Consider the following 21,147-nt stretch of genomic DNA (forward strand, 5'->3'; position numbering starts at 1 on the left):
GCCTCTGAGTGTGTTGGGGGGGCTCTCTGTGGGTGTTTGTGGGTGTCATTTGTGAGAGATAAAGCTAGTGGCATTGTAAATGACAATGCCATTTATTTATGTTAAAAAAAACAAATAAAAATATTGTCAAGAGCAATGCCAATAGCTCAAACTTTAACAAAGGCAAAACCATTGCATTGTAAATGCTTGTTTGTCTTGTAACTAGTTATTGGATGTTGCAAGCTGTGGCTTGGCGAGGTGGTTTTGTTGGGAACGGGTGCATGGGAGGTACATTGTATGGGTTTTTTTGTCGCTGGAGCAGGTGCTGGTGTGTTTGTACAGGCCTTTGTCGTGGCGTTTGGGGTAGATACAATAAGTTATATAGTTAGGTAGGTAGGAAAGTTGGAAATTCCAAGTTGGTGTTTATAATTGTTTGCAGGGGGGAACCGTGTTTAGGGGAGGGGGTGGGGGTATGTTAGGAAGTATATATTTAATGAGGTTTCGTTTTGCATGGCACCGGCCGAGGGAATTTATTTGTAAGGTGCACCTGTTTCCAATAAAGCGGCCTTTTCACACCAACAGGCTGGTCTGTGGTATGTGCTGCCCCCCCCCCCCCCCCCTCCCATTGTGGGCCCAAATTTCTTTAAGGAACTCATCAACTTTTGTATGTTCAAACTTTGGAAAAGATTAGCATGATTTACAGGATGAATTATTCCGGTCATACCTTCCTTAGTCCTTGCAAACAGTCCAGTATAGTGAGGTTATACGTGCAGTTTCCAAATGAGGCGTCTCTAAAAGTGAAAGAAATATATACATTTTACAAAAAATAACACAGAATAGTACAAAATAACCGTGCACACTATACCATCTGTGTTTAGTCAGTGGAGGGTAGATCTCTGAATCAGTCCCTGATAAACGGGATTCCTTTTTAAAGTAGGATAACGAACCGCATTATACTACAGTACAACTAATGAGAAGCAAAAACCACAAACACAACCAGGCTCTGTGCTGCCAAGCACACGGAGAAAAAACATGTATACAGCCTAGTGAACTAGCAATTCCTAGCCAAATACGGCAGAGGGCAAAGATTGCATTTTATTTATTTATTTACAAATTACAATCTTAGATTAAAAAGACACAGAAACGGACTGCCTCTGAAAATTTGCACTAATTTTGACGAACATTTGAAAATTTAGGTTAAGTGATTGAAATAAGAAGTAAAAATTGGCTATGGGCCATATACCTGAACTAGGAGTAGCTCAATAACATTCTCAATGTATTTAATATTGCCAAATACCAAGGAATTCCACGTCATTAAGACAAGATTGCCGACCGATTGTCTTCATAGTTGATGGAACATCATAGTAACTTTCAATATCCCCATTAGATACATTTGCTAGCATTTTCATTTCGTATTACTCATCCATAAAATATATTTCACATGGTTAAAAAGTAGCATAAGAAAATAAACTCAAATTCTTTACATGAAAACATTTTATAAGCAGTATGCTATTCCAGTTGATCATTTCAAAATATGAAGTTTAGCATTCGCTAACAAAATGCTAGAGTAAAATTGCAGGCATTTAAGTTTTAGACCACGAGGTCTGAAGATTCATCTTAAGGACTGAAAAGGTCAATGCTGTGTTGTTTCTGGCAAAATGCTATGATTTTCCCCCATGTGTACATACTTGAGCCAAGCTCGGCTAACTCGGATAGAAAGGAATCATATAGAATACATGTCTTAAAGAAAAAAATGAGGACAATTGGTTCGTGGCACTGTAGTAGTTCACAGAAGGGTCATTACAAAGCAACTTAGTAAACAACTGGAGGAAATTTAATTTTGTCTGACGAGTGACTGGAAAAAGCACAGGAGTGCTAGGCAGGCCTGCCGGTCTTCAAACTTTGTTTTTACAACAAGGTGAAAATGTGATTGGGTTTTGAGCCAACATGGCACGAGTGTCTGTAAATACTTTGCAATATTATGACTCACCTGTAGCAAATTACAAGCAACTAGTGAGATTTTATTCGGTTTGCTATTGAGTGATGACGTAAGAACTCGTTAGTACTTAGAAAACGACCGACAGGCTTTGAATGGATCATAAACTGTCGCACGTATTATATATACCACTATATATGTGCAACATTTAACTATAAAACTATATGAAATTACTTATTCAATAATAAATACTGAATATCAATAATAAAGACAGACAAGGAAACATGGGAATGTATTTTTAACATACACATGAAGAATACAATTTTGCAAACAATACATTATTATCAAGGACAAGATATAAAGTTTAAAAAAACATGATTTTTGCCCTGGTAGCAGTCCTATAATAATGTAGCTGGCTATTTAGAGGTAAGTAGATGTGGATGAGAACTACCTCGAAATGGAAGATGGCTCTTCAATACACAAAATGTTTCTAGGAACAGTAAGTTTCTCCTCATACAATATAATTATAATTCCAACTGCGTTATTTAGTAAAACGGCACTGTATCTAGGACAGAGTTGTCCTAGAAACACATCTGATACAGTAAACGAAATATGCAGAGTCTAGAAATTTGATGTATACTTACTGGACGAAGGGTAATGCAGAAGAAAGCTTTTACAGGAAGATGGGCACTGCACTCACCTAAGATGCATCTCACCAGGTTCACGGACATTTTTTCAGGCTAGTTTGAAATTTCAGTTCACAACAAATGCATTCTGGGTGTTGTAGTTTCGGTTTGTTTTTACTAAACTCGTTAGAATTATGCACTGGATTCCAAAGATTCTTAGATTAAATGCCCAAGACTGGAAACACTGTCCATGTTGTCTTGGAGTGACATGGTCACCCTAGTCTAATAGGGCTCCTGCCATAGAGGAACGGCAAGTAGAGTTCAATATACAAAAAAACTGCATTGTTAGCAAAAGAGGGCAATGACTTGGATGGCACACAGTTGACCTTCATTTGGATTTAACAGCAATCAAGAAATTAGCCATCACAGAGCTACCTGTACGGATTAAATTATGGAACTGAAGCACAACCCAAACATCAAGATGAAGGACTAGCCCATGTTGGTATACTCCAGACTGATGGTCACTGTAGGCACTGCCTAAACCATCCGAAAGCTCTGTGGCAAGCTTTGCAAGATGGACACGGTCTGTATCAGTCTCTGGGTTGGAAAGTCAATAAATCAACATTACACAGTACTTATCACAACAGTTGAAGATTGACCAGGGCAGATGATAATTCACAAGAGAAAGTCATACATTTCGCTGCTGCCATCTTTAAAAAGTGGTTATCCACTCATCGAACTACCCCTGACTAAAGGATACGCTTTTGGTAAAGCCACAGAAAAAAGCTATGAATGAGAGAGCAACTCAAGATGCCCGGAAAAGCCAATCGTAAAAGGTGATGCAAGGTCTTAAGTTTTGCTATGCATGAGTTACCAGAGTGTCCACCCCACCACCACCACCAACTGTCTCACATACCTTAGATGAAGGGGTCAAAAAAGGAGGAAGGTTAAAAGGCAGCCGCACAGCTACAACAGGTCTTCTGCTACCTACTCCAGTCTCAAACAAACATACCTCATATCCTGCCACCTCCACCATGGCTTTCCCAGTTCGCAAGCACACGTCCTGCCATCATAAATTCACTGCCTAATGCTCTCCCAAAATCACAGTTTAAACTCTTAGCTGACTTCAACTCACAAAAGTAAACAACGGACCTCGTGTAGTTAAAGTACATGGTGCTTTTTAAATGAGCTATGCGGAGGAAAAGGCTTGCAGAATCTGGTAGACTATGATGAATGCCAGGCATTCAGATTGCATGACAAGTGAGAATTACACTGGCAGAGATTCCATTTTAAAGAATAACAATAACTGAAGCTTGGAAGTACAGCAATGGCTCAGTCTGACCAATTGGCTGATGGGGGGGGCTGTAATCTGCATCCAGTACATCTTGTTACTTGACATTGGAAAAGAGGTGGCCAGTACACAGCAACATCCCTGCGCAAACCAGCACAGCATCTACCAGCTCAAAGAATGACCAGACATGAACTTCTAATTTAAGGAGACAGAATTGGGACTGTATACACCACAAGATGTTCTAGGACATTAGGTTGGCTTCTCACGGAGTGATCCATCTAATGCTAGCGGTAGCATCTGAAGGGAAATGTGGTGTTTTTTGAAGACGGTGAGCACACCATATCAAATAAATAAGTACAATACAGATATGTCCTCATTTCATCTCCAACAATCGGTGATTAAATCAACTTCTGCACGCTGCCAACATGTGGGACAGAAAACTGTCCCAATAAATGGTCTTAAAAACGCAGAGTGCCACAAAATATGCCTGCTGCAGTCCAGGGCTGCTCTCTGCAGGGGGATGTGAAGGGCTATGTACTATATAGTATCACTACCCCAATGGCGGTCTTGAGCATTCATGATTAGATCAAACTGAATGGAAGAGTAACAACATACGAAATATATATAATATCAGGATCAGTTTAACACAAAGCCCCCAAGGACTGACTACATCTTTTGTAGGCCCTGACTCCATCTTGGCCACTGGAGGGCCCCATCTTCTCACTCTTAAACAATGGAAGTCAACATATTTTTCGATTTATGCAGAATCATTGTCATGTCTACCATTAGACGCAGATGTCGTTCGACCAGATCTTTCTAGGACTGTTGAAAGCGTCAAGCAATCCGATTGATGATAGATACAACGGCTGATGAGACATTCATCTGGATCAAATGTCTATTGTTCACCAGGTCAAAGTTAAATAAGAACAGAGACACATTTAACAAAAAGAAAGTACTCTGAATTGACGTTCATTTACCTTATATGTTCATAAGGAAATGTCGCAGATGCACACCTCGATACACATAATCTAGGTCACACATTCCTAAACTTATGTCAGAAATTCCAATTTCTGATAAGAATTAGCCTATACGGCTTTTCCTGCTCATAAAGACAACCTTTGCTGTTAAGAAGGTATGCAGTGCGTCCCTTCTACCTAAGAAGCTCTAGACTGCAAGTTTTTCTGCCTTCCTTGCTCTCTTAGTATAGCGCACAGAAGTAGGTGTTTGGGTGTTAGGTTTTAGATGACATTTTAAAACATGCTAGTAATATTAATTTTATTCTTGTTATAGATAACATGCCTTTTTGCAGTTTTTATAATATTTTGTGTTGTTGTTTTAGAGGTACTGAGAAACCTTGTTCCTGTACTAATAATTACTTTTATTTTAAAAGTAGTAATTCTTCTTAGTATAGTAGGGTGTCACACTTTGAATAACATGAGGTTTGTTGCTGTTTCCACAGTGTCCCTGATCCCTTTATGGGATTGTTAGTAACCCAAAAGTAATACTCCTATGTGAATTACACATTAAACAGCATCTTGCGAGGCTGCAATAACCGGTCTTACTGTTTAATCATTGGTGCATTGAGCCAAGTTCGCCAGTACCCCATAGGTGGGAAAGCACATCTTGTAGAGTTACGCCTAAATCATAACTTACACACGTTTTTAAGAGATTATGGATTAGAGCGCATAGAGTATATTTACTAAAATATACCTTAAATGACGTCAACAAACAAAATATAACCATGAATCTCTGAAGTGCCTAAGAAAAACCTATGCATTTGATCTGTAACTATAAGATGTCCAATGGGCTTTGCAAGCACACACTAGTGCTGGTCATACTGTCCAATAAACCCATTTATGCTACAGCGTAAAGTAATAGTATTTTCATACAAAATAAATCTACATTCAGAACATATGACCATCTAAAAGATACACATATTAAGGGGACATGAAATCCTGACTAGTCCTTAGCTCTCATCTGTCCTAATCTACAACGACTTCCAACAGAACTAAAGACTGAATAATAAAAACACACTTGCACCATAAATGGTAATAATGGCATTGCCATCTAAGCCATCTCTTCTTTTGTGATGCCAAATATTGCTATTTTTTCCAAAAACAGAACTTTGTTGGAAGCTTAATAGCACAGCTCTGCTTTGCCAATACATCGGCTAAAGCCAAACAAAAACGGTTAACTTGATTGGGCTCTTAGCACACACATTCCTTCCGCTCATGACTGATAATTCTAACTAATAATTCCCTTCCTTTGATTGGAGTATTATGAACTTTAGATATCATGATATAACAGCCATCGATTTTGGAGATAGTAAGTGGTTTAAAGATTAGATGTGAAAGGGTTTTTGCTTCTGTACCACACAATAAATCCCACTATGCAACTCCAACAAAATGGCAGGATTATCAAGGCATGAGAAGACCAGCGCTTTTGGCAAGTGAACAATCAGTGACTTTGCGCCAAAACAGGTGCCAAGCTCTCTGAAGTTAGGCCTCCAAGATCATCTATCTGATGTGGAAGATGTTTCAAACAGAAATAATTTACTATAGGAAAGAACAAAAAGACCACCACTTCCCACATCAATCTTCCGTGGGCAAAGTAGTAAGTGTGGAAACAAGCATTGTAAAGGTACAGTAGTAGAGCCTCCTTTTCAGAGCAGCAACAATGGAACAGAAGTGAGCTAACGATGTAAACAGCTTTGCTGTTGCCGGTCGTCACCAATCATGCCATACAAAGAACGCTAACAGGCTGCCCTTTTTGTTAGGGTTTTGCATACAAACCGTGGTTTTGTTTTAACTACACTAAATTTACTTTGGTCCACTTTTCAGCTGGTATTTACTCACTTTACTCCAATTTACAACACATTGGGTACATGCCTGCAACATGTTTGATATTGATAATACTCTAATTTATTAATTTTTCACACCTAATTAATTTGATTATCACCCGAAAGCTTATTCTCATTTCTACCATGTACTATGCACAATTATGCTACATGAAAGGCATCAAGAGTGCTCCGATACAGAATTAACTTATTGTTGATGAATGATTCTATCTTTGATGAAATTGCCTCATATATAAGATTTTTTGCCCCCCGGTTTTTCACAATACTTAGAGTAAACTTTCCTACCCAAATTTATAACCAGGACTAACTGATTGTACTCACAATCTAGTATGAACTTTCTAAAATAAAAATAAAAACCCCCCACCTCCTTATCTTCGAGGACATAATTCTTATACACTTGGTAACTATTTACAAGTTTCAATCTTGCACCTTATTGACTGTAGAGCGACACTATATTTTTGATCACTTGGCAACTCCTTTTATTTTTTTTTCCATTGTCTGAATTAATATTTCTCCTGATGTTGACCCACGGACCTACAGCTATTAGGACTGAAACATCAAAGTAGACAAATAAACGGAGAAATCGCATTTCCGTTTAGAATCTAAAAAATGTAATAATTCAGACCCCCTTTTTCCTGTTCAAATATATTAATAGATCACTTGACTGTATATACACCAGATTAAGCAATTCACATCACAAAAGCACAGCACCGAGATGTAATATTCACCTCTCTGTAGGACCCCAGATGTTACTCATATTGACAGACTTTAGCTATACTGTTTAGAGTATTGAGATTAGTTCTACAAGAGTATACTCAGTGAATGTTCCTACACTTTAAATACTCTCCATACAAAGCACTGTTCTTTTCAAATAAGATGGCCAGGTTCATCTCTGGTGTAGAGGGTAGCCCTGGTGGCTATTGATTGTCAATGGCGTTTCTAATTATTTGTATGACCAACAAATGGGTTGGTTTTCTTTTCTGGTCTGAATCATGGGTCCCATCCCCTCAACATAATAGTGACCTGAATTATGCACACTTATGACCAAGACACCTAGGACTACCATGTTTTAATTTTAAGTCTGGGCCAGTGTAAGGCTGTTTTTATGACCCCCGATAAATAATGTATCCTCCTTATACCTTAGTTGTCATTGTTCCATTTTAATTGCAACTTGTTATGTAGCTAATACTTTGGGGTCGGGAGGACACTTCTTCAGACATGGCTGAGGTGGATAGCAAAGTCTGTGGGAAAAATTGGCAAGATAGAGGCAAATCTCCATTAACCCACAGCAATGCATGGGTGAAAATGTGCCATGATTGCCCACCCCCTCATAAGCCCACTGCTTGAAGAATCAAATATTGGAATTCACCACCTCCCATATCAATCATCATTTTTCAAAGCAATAGAGGAAAACCTGCAAACTTATAACGTGGAATTATGATTTCCAACTTGCTGGCACTGTGAACTGAATACAGGTGACTGTCAATGATCTTGTTGAGTTATTCTTTTATTATGTCAAAAATCAATAAAATAAGTTATAAAAAAAGTCCTTAAGACAGCCTAGCCAACATGTGCATATTGGTGGCCAGACATCCACACAGTTGTGTTTAGTGAGTATGTGTTGAGTGGACCAGGTAGCTGCTCTACCTAAACAGGCTCCTTTCTTGTGAGTTGTATGAGGACTGGGCAGGACTGGCTGATTTCTTTTAGCTTTACTGTAGTAAGTCTGTATGCATCTGACCAAGCCACGAAGCTGTGCCCTCCTTTGAAAGGGCAGAACCTTCGTGCGGTTCGACAAAAGCAAAAAATAGCTGCTTAGTTTTGAAATAGGGCCTGGTTCTGTCGATGTAGAACATGAGGGCATACTTAACATCAAGAGTGCGAAGAGCTCTCTCTGCTACGAAGTGTGGTTGTGGGAAGAACAATGGTTTGAGATTGAATGGAGGGATCACTTTTGTAGGAAGCTGGTTCTGTATATACTATACCAAAGTAAGGTACTGTGTGCACAGAGTCCAGTGGAACCCCAAAGGTAGGCAGAGGTAAAAGCAGAAAATACCTTATTCTCTATTGGTGGTAATATGGGTGAGCAGTAAGGCTTTATCAGAGGGTAGTGCTAAGCATTTACTGTACAATCTCAGGCGACAAATGATGCCACACTCTCAAAGACTTAACTCAGACCAATTTGTTTGTATAAAAAATATTATTTAGTTATATTTTACTTTCTACAGCCAAACCAGGTACAGGTAAGTATAATAATATATTTTCAATATGTGTGCAGTGAATTAAAGTGGAATGGAGGATACAATGCAGTTGATTGATTTAAAGGTAAGTCAACAGTCAAATTAACTTTTCAGTTACTTTGTAGATTACTGTGCACACTACTCCTTGCATTACTTTTTAAGTAACTTTTGCTAATCAGTGTGATCTGCCTAGATATCACACTGGTAAATTTCATAGACAAAAGGTAAGAAATTCAGTTTTTGCACATATCCAGTTTCTTAGGGTTTTCATACAAACCAACTCCACACTTACAATATTTTTCATAGAAAAGCAGTCAATGCAATCCTATGGGAGAAAACAGTGTTATTGGTGTATTGGTAAGTACTTCGGTTTTGGAGTTGGTATTCTGGGGTTAGAACCAGGGTTCCCGCAAGGTCGAGGATGCACTCTCAAAGCACCCACAGCAGCACTAGGGCGGCCAGCTACAAAGTGCCGAGGCCTAATGTTATCCAATGGGGGATAGCGGTCTTCCGGTTGGTGGCTGCTTACAAGCAGGTCACAAGGTTGAGGGAGAAAAGCTCCTGGAGTTAAGATTAGGGCAATGGTAGGATCTGATTTAGCACCTGAGGTCTATCCACAGTGGCATAAAGCGGCTGGGTACAGGGTGCTGGTTTGGCGTCGGGTGCCCTGTTACTTTCAATTGGGATTCTCTGGTTCGCAAAAGCACTGCAGGCTCGGGGACTAAGATCTTCTGGAGACAACCACCACTTGGAGAGGTGAGTTGGGATGCTGGCTGTTGCCAGAACACCGTCTTTTGTGCCACCCAAGCCCGTGGGGCGTCAAGTGCATGGGTATCCTTTGGTGTTGGGTTTTCTCACTAGCTCCTGGTCGCAGTCAGGGGGACCCCAGATTGAAGCTGCAGGCATCAGCTGGAGATTTGAGGCAGGTCAGGGGTTGCTGGGTCTCTAGTCAGGATTGCCAGGGAGACCTCCTCGTGGTGTTGGGCCCCTCAAACTCGGTCCGTGGGCCGAGCGCATCCTGGGGGAGAAGACCCGGCACCTCGTCCCAGGATGTGCTTTGTTTCAGGACCTCAGGGTCCAGAAACAGGTCTGGTGGTGGCAGCTGGTAAGCAGCCACTCGGCCAGGATACTGGAGGTAGGTCCTTTTTCAGGGGGAATCTCTAAGATGCCCTCTGAGTGCATTATTCATTAAATGCCACACTGGCAGATTAGGTTTAATGTGCTGAGATGTTTGAAACCAAACTTCCCAGTTTTCAGCTTAGCCATTATTTAGCCGTGGAGTTCGTAATGACAAACTCCCAGACCATATACTCTTTATGGCAGAACCACACTTTCAATGTCTAAGAATTGACTTACACACTGTACACAGGCTCATGAACCTGTACCCTCACCAATGATATAGCGCACATAGCTAGAGGAGTGGCTTACCTATGCCAGGGCAGTGGGTTGTAGGCATGGCACACACAGATTGAGTGCCATGTCAACTCTTCCCTTTCTTCTGCACCAAAACATGCAGCCTGCAATGGCAGTGTGTGTGTAAAGGTACAGCACCTCTAAGGGTAGCACAATAAGTGCTGCAGCCCTTAGTGGCCTTCCCTGGTCACAGTGTCCTTGGTACCTTTTCCTTTTACCCAGAGAGTTACCTATTGGGTTTTGCAGCAGTACAGTTTAGGGAAAGCACATAGGCCTTGGTGGGCAGGTACACTGTGTCAAAGTACATCAACATTAGACAAAAAGTGCGGGCAACCATGCAACAAGGGGCACTTTTGGAAGGAATTTGGAATTACGTCTAAGAACAATTCTGCCCTTGGGAACTTGAAAGAATGGGTCCTCCAGACAGAATAATGGCGTGTGACTTACTAACACTTAAGGATGTGATAGCGACAATGAACGGCAACTTTGAAGAGAGGAACTGTAAAGGGCATGAAGTTAAGAGTTCAAAAGGAGGATCCATAAGCGTGTTAAGGAAGACATTGTTGTTCTCAATTGGTGCGTGGGGTGTAGTCTGAAAGGTAGAATATGTTTTACACCCTACATGAAGGCCTTCACTACAGGGATTCTGAATAAGGAAGTGTTTTCCTCGTTTTGCATGTAGGTAGCTATAGTGGCTAGGTGCCAGCATATGGATGTGTAGGAGAGACCCTATTTTTGTCAGTGAAGAAGGTAATTGATGATTTTCTTGACTGAAGGCTGAAACGGGTCTATGAGCTTAGGAATGCAGTAGTGGACAAACCTTTTCCATTTAGCAGCATAGTAGGCCTTCATAGCGGATCTGCGTGCAGTTTTCAGGATGGACATGTGCTCCTGAGGATGTTTTAGGTAACGGCTAGCTTGATGGCCAGCCGCTCAAGGTAATTGATGTGGAGGACCCGCTGCTGCAGTGATCACATGCTCTGGACCGTTAGATGGCGAAGATGCACCCCCCCCCCCCCCCCCCCCCCACCCCCCAAGCGATGCATTTTCAGCTCTGAGGGCTTCAGTCGATGTCGGGTCGATGTTGACCATGTCCCAAAGGCAGTGATTGACCAGCAAGGCACTGTACGTGTAGTAATTTTTTTACAAGGTGGGGTTCTATTTCTTAACATGTACATCAGTCCATCGCCTCGTGAGGCCATGCTCGAAATTATTTAAACAACTACACACAATAAGTGAATGTGCTTTCCCATTTAGTCTCTTATTTGTAATGTTAGAAAGTAAATACATACACTGTATGCCACTCTTAAATGAACAACTTTTTGATGGCGGGGTGCTGGCTCACATCAATGGAAGGTTTGTGAAGCCTGCTACGGAGGAAGGTAAGCATTTAATAACTACGCCTCAAGCTAAACCTTTAGTTGGCATACTAAACACCTGGCTAAGGCCAGAAAAAAGAAATGGAAGACCTGAAATCCAATGATAACAAATCCAAGCATTACTCACGAAGAGCTGTGGAGAAGAGCCAAGAGAGAGCGAGGCTCCATGCAACCTTTCTCGCAAAGCCCTTGAAATATTTTCCTAGTCTGACACTCAAGATAAGGCAGAGTATAAATAACTGCCCAAAAGCCTTTGATAACCAGGTGAAGCAGACATAAATCACAGCTAATATATATGTATGGCTGTTCTAAAGAGCTATGACTCACTCATTATCTTTGCAAATACATACTCAAATATATTTTAAAGATGCAATTGGTTCATTGTAGTCGTCCACCATAAAACTTTACACAAACCTGTTGACTCCCATCAGTTTGGTTTTTAAGAGCACGTTGATCTTCAACCGTGTTTTGTAGCCCGCACAATTATAGGAGCCATATAGTAACTTCTTGGTTGGCAACAGTTTAGCCAGTCTGTGTATAAAGCTAGATCCGTATTTGCAGCATAGAGGAAAGAGAATAACTGCTCTAAAGCTACTCGCACCTATAAGTTCCCAGCATTAGTGTCCTTTAGCTAGTTTAACATATTGCCACATAACCATTTGCAATGGGTCAAATAACACATTCTTCTCAATATCAAAACCCTATAGAAATTCTTCCATGGAAAATAGTTACAACCAAAGACCAGCAACCAGTAGTCATACTACCAGTAGAGCAACCCCTCTAAACAAAGGGGCAGAGGCTAAAGAACCATTATTCAAACAATACGTTAACATTCTGGTCTATCTATTCACAACCATTAATTTGGGTTACTAAAAAATCAACACTTAACCGTTCAGAGGTAACGTGGATTAAAGTCAATTAATTCATCCTCCCGTAAAACTACAATATTTCGTTTCCATAAGGCTACAATAAACAAACATGCATTAACCAAAGTAATATACACCGTAAAACTTACCAAGCTACATTAATCTCCAATGGCACAACGAAGAAGTAGAGTAGACCACTATTAACCACTCTGTTACGAGGTAGAGCCCAAAATCTCAGAAGAGGTAACATCTGATTGAATGGAGCAAACAAACTCCTATTCTGAAACACCTCCATCTTGCGAATGTTGTCCCATAAAATCCATGCAGACCATTAAGCAAAGCTATTGGCATCCACAACTGACAATCCTACACTGGAGCAGAGTCCAAACACAAAACCATTGTAGGCATCAGAATTTAAAAAAAATATGATTATTCAACGATTACAAGTTCCACGCATGCCTTTACCACGCAAATTTTAGTTTGCATGTGTCTTTTGCACGCAGCATTTGACAACGCATGTTTTTACTCCGCAATCATAACGTTACGGAACATCTGACGTCCCATTTAAATTTACATAATGATACTGATAGGCTACATGCAGTACGAAGGAAAAGATCGATGTTTTAAACAATAATAAACAACAGATTCCCTTACATTTTATTTTTATTTTTTTCATAATGCGCTTAATTAATACCCTAATTTACAAAGTTTTGATTCTTATCTTACCCCTGTACGTCTTTCACCATCAGCCCTTTCTTCCACCGACCACGGAAACAAGCGTCAAAACACGTCTATCAAAACTGATAAAGGACTTCTATTATGACGTGCTCTTTTCCTTGTTCGTTTTGAGGCATTGTAGAGCGTTTTTTTTACGTTTTCTTCTTATTTAAATATTAATATCCGCTTGTTTTTTTTTGGGGGGGGGGGGGAGACCCCCCCCCCCCCCCAATCCCCCCCTAGCCTCCCCCAGTCCCCCCCAGCCCCTTAATCCCCCCCCCAGCCCCCCAAAGCCCACGCAGATCGTACTTGCAGAACGACGACAGGAAGGAATACCACTCGCGTGGTAAAGACGGTTGTTGAAGGCATACGCGTGGGAAAGACCTTTGCGTGGTGAGTGACGCGTGGTAAACGTTATGCGTGTTATTTGCTTCGTAGTAAATGATGTTTCCCAATTTAAAACATTAATATTCAAAGCTAGAGACAATCCGTGTCACGCTGGAGTCACTGCATACCCGAGGAGAAAGAATTCCTCAAAATAATTTGTAATATATTCTACTTGGTCAAAGACTCTCTCCAATGCTCCAAAGCCAAACTTTACAGTCACATAGCAAAACACTAGCATGGCAAGATCAACAAGCATTTACAATGCAATGGTCTCGGCATCATTAAAGGTAGAGCTATTGGCATTGCTCATGACATTTCTTTTTTTTCTTTAAATCATAAATAAATGGCATTGTCATTTACATTGCCAATACACAGCACTCTGCACCTGCACTCACAGCTCTGCACTCAACAGCACACACCACTCTGCACCTGCACTCACAGCTCTGCACTCAAGAGCACACACCACGCTGCACACACCACTCTGCACACACTCACAGCTCTGCACTCAACAGCACACACCACTCTGCACCTGCACTCACAGCTCTGCACTCAACAGCACACACCACTCTGCACCTGCACTCACAGCTCTGCACTTAACAGCACACACCACGCTGCACACACCACTCTGCACACACCACTCTGCACACACCACTCTGCACACACCACTCTGCACACACCACTCTGCACACACCACTCTGCACACACCACTCTGCACACACTCACAGCTCTGCACCTGCACACACTCACAGCTCTGCACCTGCGCGCACTCACAGCTCTGCACCTGCGCGCACTCACAGCTCTGCACCTGCGCGCACTCACAGCTCTGCACCCTGCACTCACAGCTCTGCACCCTGCACTCACAGCTCTGCACCCTGCACTCCTTACTCTGAATTAACGCCTCCCTGCAGGTAATGTACGTTTTCCCCATTTTGTTGCAAACAAAACCCTTCAAATGTCCTAGGAGGCAGCGCACTACAAAAATAATAATGGCGTGATTACAAGTGCACATGCTTCTAAGGCACCCTACCAGCAGTGTGTCGCCCTGTCCGGCCCGGGGGGAGCCCTGCTATCTTATCGAGCCACTCACTCGGTCAGGCCTGTAAGAATGGTCCTGGAGGTGAGATATGCACACAGACTTTTTAAGGCATGGGCCAAGTGGGCTCTGGCCCAGTGCCCCTGCCTTTTAGGGGCCTCCCTGATAGAGGCAACCCTGTTCTACAGAGTCTGTACGACGCATCACACTCAACTGTCCGTATCTTAGTATTCACTTTTCTATTTTGGTATTTAAACTAACTAGACACACACTTTACATGTCTAGGGAGAATATGGAACGACAAGATGTAAAATTGACTAGCACAGCTACCATCAGATAAGCCTAACCCGCACGCCCCTAAATAACAACTCTAGGTCCGTGTTTACCATCAGTATAATTCCAGGGCTGAAGGCCTCATGATTGCTGTAAGAATTTGGCTCAAGTTGCAGAAACCAAGTCTTAAAACTTGCATATTGGGGTACCCAGATACAAAGAAGAGACGAAACCCTGTGAACTAATTCATGCCTCAGATCAACAACAAAGTAACGTGACTCAAAATTCCAATTCATAATATTACGTGTAGCCCCAGTGACCTGCGAACATAAATTGCGAAGCTGGTCACAATTTTTTTTTTAAACGAGACCCTGCTAAAAAACATAAGTCCGTTTGACCCAATGCATGGAAGCATTTAGGGTAACTCATTCAGTAACATTTTTACATGTAAAAGAAAAAAAGCAAAAGTGCTACGGCAGTAAAGAGGCTGCCAATCGACAGATGGTGAAAAATAGACATGTTCTGTCATACATAAGGTTTGTTCCGTTCGTACTGGTGATTGAGACCTTGGTGTTGCATCTAAGGCCATGGCTCCGGAGGTTTGTTTTCTAGACTTAACTCGCTGAGCAAACCGCACTCATCCTGTGCCTCGAATCCCTTAATAATAAATGTAAAGCACATGAAAGAGTTTTCTGCATCTAAGTATGTGACTGGTGCACAGCACACTCTGAACTTACCCAGGGGATGGGACTTCAAACTCGCGTTCACCGCTGCGCCTCCGGGCTCGGACCCTGATCCGGGGCAGGCCAGGCCAGACCCGACCCGACCCTGGCTCGGGGGGGGGGGCTTCTCTGCGTCCTGGGGCTGAGGTGTGTTCTCCACGGCGAGAGACGAAGGAGAGCTGCGGGCAGAGGGAAGGTGGGGGGGGGGGGGGGAAGAGAGACAGAAACACCTAAAAACCTCTGTCTGCTATCAACATGTTCCCCGGGTGCTCCAACTGGACCGGAGACCAATTTTGCAGAAGAAACTAAAAACGTGACAGAAAAACAAAGTTCTTACCAGCGCATAATTCACATCTACCACGGAGACAAACTCCTACTGATACAGATTTAAAAAAAGATTCAAGGGTGCACCCGTTTGTGTGTTGGGTGGTCTGGTGGCTGAATAGCTGCCTCTTGGTGTAAGAGGCCTGCTTTCTAATACCAGCTTCTCAATTGGAGGAGAGGTGTGTGATCCTCGGCAAATGTAACTGTCGCAGTGAGATCTTAGCAGCACTACACACACACCAGTGAAAAGCACAGCATAAAACGGGTCGAACTTGAAAGGGTTTTCGGTTTGTTGTCGCGCAACACACTCATCCATTCACTATTGTGTGCCTCAGAAAACACGTCTATTCCCCTGAAAGCACGGGGATCCGGGAATGGCTTGGGGTGACCTTGGGGCCACTCTGCTGCCCCTTGCCTTGGCATGGATGGCAGGGGGCGGAGCTGCTAGGAAGCCCAGTGAAGCGCCCTTGCAGCTGTGGGGGGACCTGGCCCCCGACGGGCCCCGGTTCTGTAGTTGAGGGTTGACCTCGTCGCCGCCCCCCAGCCCTGGCAGCCGCTGCTGCGGCCTGGCAGGCTCTGGCCCCTGCAGCTGAGCGCTTTCCTCCGCTCTCCTCGCTTGTTAACACCATTCAGCGCGAGGCCCCGTCCCGGGCCCGGCGGGGGCCTTTGCACTCGGATTGTTCCTAATTAGCCGCCTCGCTGTGCCCGCAAACATGGATACACGGTGCGGGGGCAGCGATCTGCAGGTGGGGGGCGCACAGGGTATCCCCCGGAACAGGAGCCGCGCCGACCCCCACCTGCCCCCTTCCTCGGGAGGGTTCCCGTTTAGCCCGTGTTCCTTGTAACACAAAGAGGTGAGAACAAGCGCCAGGGCGCACCTTCCAGGCATGGGTCTTTTCGGCCGCAGGAAGGTACCGTGGATGCGCCTGCACCAAAGATAACGCAGTAGGTTCCGTGGTGCCTTGCACCAGTGACCGCACTCACAATGAGGTGACCAGGGGCAAGAGACTTCTCGACTGTAGAAAGGCGAGATCCTGCACGGCACTCCGCAGACGAAGGGGGGCGGGCGGGGGCGGGCGGGGGGGGGGGGGTGGTGCGACGAGAGACGAAGGAGAGCTGCGGGCAGAGGGAAGGTGGGGGGGGGGGGGGTGGGGGGAAGAGAGACAGAAACACCTAAAAACCTCTGTCTGCTATCAACATGTTCCCCGCATTGCATGGGCCGTAGCCCCGGGGGCGGTTACCACTTATACTTGAACTTTTGGTGCTCTTTGCGTCCCGGTAAGGGCTATTTTGCTTTCCAAGACAAAGTATTTTACCTCCCTTTGTTTGTTTCAGGCAATTTACCCGGTCAAGGAACAACTTCGGGGCCGAACATTAGTCTCGGATTGCGCGAGTTCACGTGAATAGTATCAGAGGTATGTAAGTGCAAAGGGTGGGCCTACTATAGGGGGAGGGGGCCCGGCGGATGGTCTCCCCCCCCCCCCCCCCCCCCGAGTTGTGTAGCAAGTCTTTTTTCCTCCACAGGTCCCGTGACATGGGGACGTGAGTGGGTCATAGCTTACATAGGGGGGTGTGCGCGTGCTAGTTTGACAGAGTCGTTTGTATTTAGTTGCTCACGGTTATCTCTTTTGCAGGATACATCAGAAGGCACCATGGAGAGTCAGGGGTCCCCCCCTCTTTATTCTCAGACATCCCAGGTTGAGGATTCAGGGCTAGGACCGTCGCAGGACCCTCAGATGAAAGCCCTGTTGGACATGATGAAGACCAATGGGGTGGCGTGGGCAAGTGGACTTTTACTAGCCAACCCCCCTAAGGCACCAGGGCCGGCCCCAGCCCCACAAATAACTGAAATAGAGGTGGCAGAGGACACAGCCACAGTGAGGTTCAAGCGCACGAGGAAGCCAACAGTCAAGGACTTCCCAGCAGAACCCCCCTCGAAGACCAGGGCGGCTGACCCGGTCAGGAATGTGATAGTGCACGCCCCGGCATCCCCCCCAGCGGTGGTCCGGGTGTGCCCCCCCTCGCCCCCTCGCATGGCGGCCTCTAGTGCGGAATTCGCTACCCGGGAAGATCTGGGTAAGATTACAGACTCGCTGGCGTCTTTTATGGCGGAAATAAGAGCCAGCTTGTGCCCTGCCCAGACACGGTCACCTGTTTCTATGCAATCTGTGATTTTGCCACCGCTAGCAGTGGCCCCTTTGTCTTCTGCCGGAGAGGCAGATGTGGTGCAAGTGTGGGGTGGTACTTCTTCCCAAGGGGGGGATAATGCTGGTCCCATCAGTGTTTCTATTGTCCCTCCGGTCAGCTCTCTCCCCAGTCTGGTGACTGGAGCTCTTCTCCCACAGGTTTTGCCGCCGGCGCAGAGTGTGCCCCAGGAGGCCTTCTCGCCCCCGGTGGTCCCAGTCCAGCCACAGGCGGGTGCATCTGCCGCTCTTCCACCCTTGCCAGCTGTTAGTGCTGTGGCCCCGCCGTCAGCTGTGTTGTCCATCCCTGCGCCCACAGCCCTGATGACTATGGCACCTCTTCTGTCTGGCAAATGTTCCCTGGCCTGGCAAGTCCCTCAGGCGGCTAAGGAAGGCATTTGGCGGAGGGAGTTCATAGACATTTTCTCGCTCCTCATGCTGGGGGCGGATGGGGTTGATGTGAGAAGGATGGGGTCGAAGGATGAAGAAAAGAAAGCACGTTTCCAAACCTGGCCCGAGAAGACAATAAAAAACTGGCGCCAGGCATTTGCCATCTTGGCGGCTGTCATAACTGAGCGTTTCCCAGAACAGGCACAGGGTCTTTTCCAATACAATAGTGTGATAATTAACGAAGCGGAAGCAACATCGGGGATGGGGTGGTACTTGTATGATTGCGAGTTCCGCAAAAAGATGTCTGTCTGCCCGGAGCTGGAATGGGACCAGGTTGAAGTCAGACTGTGGATGGTCCACATGGGCAAAGGAAAAGTAGAGAGTGGTGTCAACAGTGTGGTACAGGTTAGGAAGACGGAAAATGATAAGCAGTTCTCGCAGAAGAAGAGTAATTTTCGTCAGTCCTTTCGAGGGGGGCGCGGGGGGGCAGTTTTAACAAACAGTACGCCAAGAAGTATGTTTCTCCCTCATGCAGGATGTTCAATGCTGGGAACTGCACCTGGGGGAAAGTCTGTAGATTCTCCCATGTTTGCAGCAAGTGCAGTGGTTCCCACCCCGAGTCGTCCTGTGAGAAGAGATCCCCCGCCTCCAACGCTGCCAGCAAAGACAAGTAGTATCTCCAGGGACATCCCCCCCCCCCCCCCTTCCCCTTTGCTGAGGTGCCCCAGCAGCCAAACCCACACCCCTCCCCCCTTTGCCCACCTGTGCAGCCCGTCAGGGACCCCCCCCATCTTAGGTCCAAAGGCCCATCACCTATCATTTTACCTAGGCTGGTTGCCCTCCTTCACCATTATCCCAATGTGAAAGATAGGGATGCCCTGACTCATGGTTTCCTCGAGGGCTTCAAGATCCCCTATCAGGGTCCTAGAGTCAGCAGAGATGCTGAAAACCAAAAATCGGCGAGGGAGCTCCCGGAGGTTGTCGACAAAAAGATCATCAAGGAGGTAGCTTTGGGGAGGGTGGCTGGGCCTTTCCTGTCCCCTCCCCTTCCGGATTTTGTCGTGTCCCCTTTGGGTGTTGTCCCTAAAAAAGAACCTGGGGCTTTCAGGTTGATACACAACTTGTCCTTCCCAGAGGGGAACTCTGTCAATTCCTGGCTGCCTGAAGAGGCCTGCTCTGTCTCCTACTGTTCGCTTGACATGGCCATAGACTTAGTGAGAAGGGCGGGAGAGGGGGCCTGGCTGGCTAAGGCAGATATAGAGGCAGCTTTCCGTTTGTTACCGGTCCATCCTGACAGCCAGCATCTCTTGGGCTTCAAGTGGAAAGGGGGATACTACTTCGACAAGTGTATGCCTATGGGTTGCGCTGTCTCATGTGCCTTCTTTGAAGCTTTCAGCACCTTCCTTCAGTGGGCCCTGACAGAGGAATATAAAGTGGCAGCGGTGTCTCACTACCTAGACGATTTTCTTTTCATTGGGAGGGAGGGCACGCAGGAGTGTCAGGAGGGCCTGGACTGTTTTGTTGAGCTGGCTAGTCGCTTGGGTGTGCCATTGGCGCCAGGTAAGACCGAGGGCCCTGCTCAGGTGCTGACTTTCCTGGGGATTGAGCTTGACACGGTCCAGGGAGTGTCTCGTCTCCCAGCAGAAAAGGTGGTGGCCTTGAGGGGTGACATTCAAGCGTTGCTAGGCAGAGACAAAGCACCTCTGGGGGTCATTCAGAGCCTGCTAGGTAAACTAAATTTTGCTGCGAGAGTGATTCCTGTGGGGCGCGTCTTTGCAAGGCGCTTGGCCAAAGCTACTGCTAGGATTAACAAACAGTATCATTTTGTCAGGTTGACCTCTGGTCTCAAGAAGGATCTGCGGATGTGGGATGTTTTCTTGGCAGATTTTAATGGGACCGTGAGGTGGAGGTCCCCGTGGGTGGAGAGTCCTGAGCTAAACATGTACACGGACGCCTCGGGCCGCGAGGGCTTTGGGGCAATTCTGGGTGACCAGTGGTGCGCGCAGGGTTGGCCCAATTCCTGGCGCAAGCGGGGCATTACTACTAACATTGCTGTCCTGGAACTCTTCCCCATTGTCATTTCTCTACACCTGTGGCCGGAGGTCCTGTCTCACAGAAAGGTCCTGTTTTGGTCAGATAACATGGCAGTAGTGCAGGCGATCAATGGGTTGTCTGCCAGCTGCCCCATGGTGCTGTCTCTACTCCGGGAACTGGATAGCAGGTGCCTGTTTTGCAATGTTGAATTTAGAGCCAGACACATTGCAGGGGTTACCAATGTCGCAGCTGACGCTCTCTCTCGTTTGCAGCTGGATCGTTTCCGGGCAGCTTGCCCCCAGGCGAGAGAGGAGATGACCCCCTTTGCGCCAAGGCTTTGGCACATCTTGGAGTGGAGCAGCACATGAGGGAACTAGGAGAGAAATCCTTAGCGTTGAGTACACGTAAACGCTACTCAAGTCACCGTGCTACGTTCACTAAAGTTATATCTGACCTGGGTTTGCAAACGTTGCCATTAGAGAAGAGAGTTCATGCAT

At 45.3% G+C, this 21,147-nt stretch overlaps 1 protein-coding gene across 3 annotated transcripts in view; it reads right to left on the reverse strand.

Annotated features, from left to right (window-relative positions):
- Positions 1-21,147, reverse strand: part of CDC14A (cell division cycle 14A) — a 541,681-nt gene that overhangs the window by 201,570 nt on the left and 318,964 nt on the right. For all 3 annotated transcript variants that reach the window (XM_086954444.1, XM_086954436.1, XM_086954453.1), the window contains one exon: positions 704-770. In XM_086954444.1, the coding sequence (XP_086810570.1) occupies positions 704-770 (67 nt within the window). The remainder of the gene's footprint in view (positions 1-703; positions 771-21,147) is intronic.

The sequence above is a fragment of the Lissotriton vulgaris genome, chromosome 1_1, assembly GCF_964263255.1.
Source record: "Lissotriton vulgaris chromosome 1_1, aLisVul1.2, whole genome shotgun sequence".
In the NCBI taxonomy this organism is placed as follows: domain Eukaryota; kingdom Metazoa; phylum Chordata; class Amphibia; order Caudata; family Salamandridae; genus Lissotriton; species Lissotriton vulgaris.